General features: G+C 37.8%; 1 protein-coding gene across 1 annotated transcript in view; it reads left to right on the plus strand.

Moving 5' to 3' along the window:
- Nucleotides 1–1550, plus strand: part of LOC104984096 (ATP-dependent RNA helicase DDX3X-like) — a 14144-nt gene that overhangs the window by 7148 nt on the left and 5446 nt on the right. The window contains exons 6-8 of the mRNA XM_010833711.1: nt 1–112; nt 193–292; nt 932–1079. Of these exons, the coding sequence (XP_010832013.1) occupies nt 1–112; nt 193–292; nt 932–1079 (360 nt within the window). The remainder of the gene's footprint in view (nt 113–192; nt 293–931; nt 1080–1550) is intronic.

The following is a 1550-nucleotide window of genomic DNA, read 5'->3' on the forward strand; positions in this document are numbered from 1 at the left end:
GTGGTGACAGAGGTGGTTTTGGCAAATACGAACGTGGAAATAGCCGCTGGTGTGACAAATCAGATGAAGATGATTGGTCAAAACCACTCCCACCAAGTGAACGCTTGGAACAGTAAGTTTCTGAAATGTATGTTAATTGTGATGAAGCCTTATCAGCTCTGTGTAACAAACTTAACAATCTTCTGATTTCAGAGAACTCTTTTCTGGAGGCAACACTGGGATTAACTTTGAAAAATATGATGACATTCCAGTTGAGGCAACAGGCAACAACTGTCCTCCACACATTGAAAGTGTAGGTATTTTTCCATGACCTTTAAGACAGGGAAGTGTAGATCTTTTCACAGCACATCAAGATGAGATGGGCTTCCTTAAAGACATACGTAGACGGCCTGCTTTATCTTGACAGTTTTTTAAAGTTAATTTAAAAACCTGCCTCGTTGGTTTGTGGAAAGGGGGACAGTGAATTCGGTGTTACCATTACTAATAATTTGAAATAGAAAATGGGTCGGGTGTTGACCTAAATGGGAAGGAAATTCAAAAGGGGGATGTGTATACATATAGCTGATTTAACTTTGCCGTATAGTAGAAACTAACACATCATTGTAAAGTAATTGTATGCCTATAAAAACTAACTTAAAAAGTAAATAGTCAAGAAGCTGAGAATTGAAATAAACAAGGCAAAAGATTGGGGATAAAAAGAAACAGTAAGTGGGTCAAACATAGGAAGAACCCAAAACTTTTCCATTGTAGGTTAAGCTTAGGGAGTGGTTTGGTTTTGTTTTTCCTCAAAATGTGTAAGATGATGACTTTTACTATAAAGCAAATTGAAAGTTCAAATTGGTTGATAGTTGTCCCCCCTCATTGTATTTGTATGAAACAAAATGCTCCAAATAGCATTTCTGCTTGTTTACCCTGATGAATTTCTTGACAGTTCAGTGATGTTGAGATGGGAGAAATTATTATGGGAAACATTGAGCTTACTCGTTACACTCGCCCAACTCCAGTGCAAAAGCATGCTATTCCTATTATCAAAGAGAAGAGAGACTTGATGGCCTGTGCCCAAACAGGTAAGCAGACTTGATGAAAGTAAAAAGTTGTCAAGAATACCTTGACTTGGCTTGCTCTAATAAAAACCAATACCAGGAAAATATGCATGGAGCATTTTAAGTTTCATGAGGAAGCTTGAGTCCTGTATGTAGCCTGACTGGTACACCTTGGTAAGGAGTAGCTGGATGGATCTCTTTTGTCTTAGTCTTTTGGTTATATTACTTCTAGTGCTTTCATTAGGGTATCTTAGGGATGGCCTATAGAAAGTCATGAACCTGATACTACTGTAACAAGTAGATAGGTTTTTGTGATTGTAGTGGTGGGGAATTGAGGACTATAGAAAATTAGAAAAAGAGAATAGCCTGTGATCCATGGAAATGTGGCCAAAAGAAGGTTCATTGATGGGTAAAGTAGTACCTCCCTATTAGTATATACAGTACCTACAAGGAAGTGTTAGAAATTGACACCAGTTTTGAGACAGAATTCCTACTCTGTCTACACAA

Source organism: Bison bison, unplaced genomic scaffold (genome assembly GCF_000754665.1).
Source record: "Bison bison bison isolate TAMUID 2011002044 unplaced genomic scaffold, Bison_UMD1.0 scf7180017863871, whole genome shotgun sequence".
Lineage (NCBI taxonomy): Eukaryota > Metazoa > Chordata > Mammalia > Artiodactyla > Bovidae > Bison > Bison bison.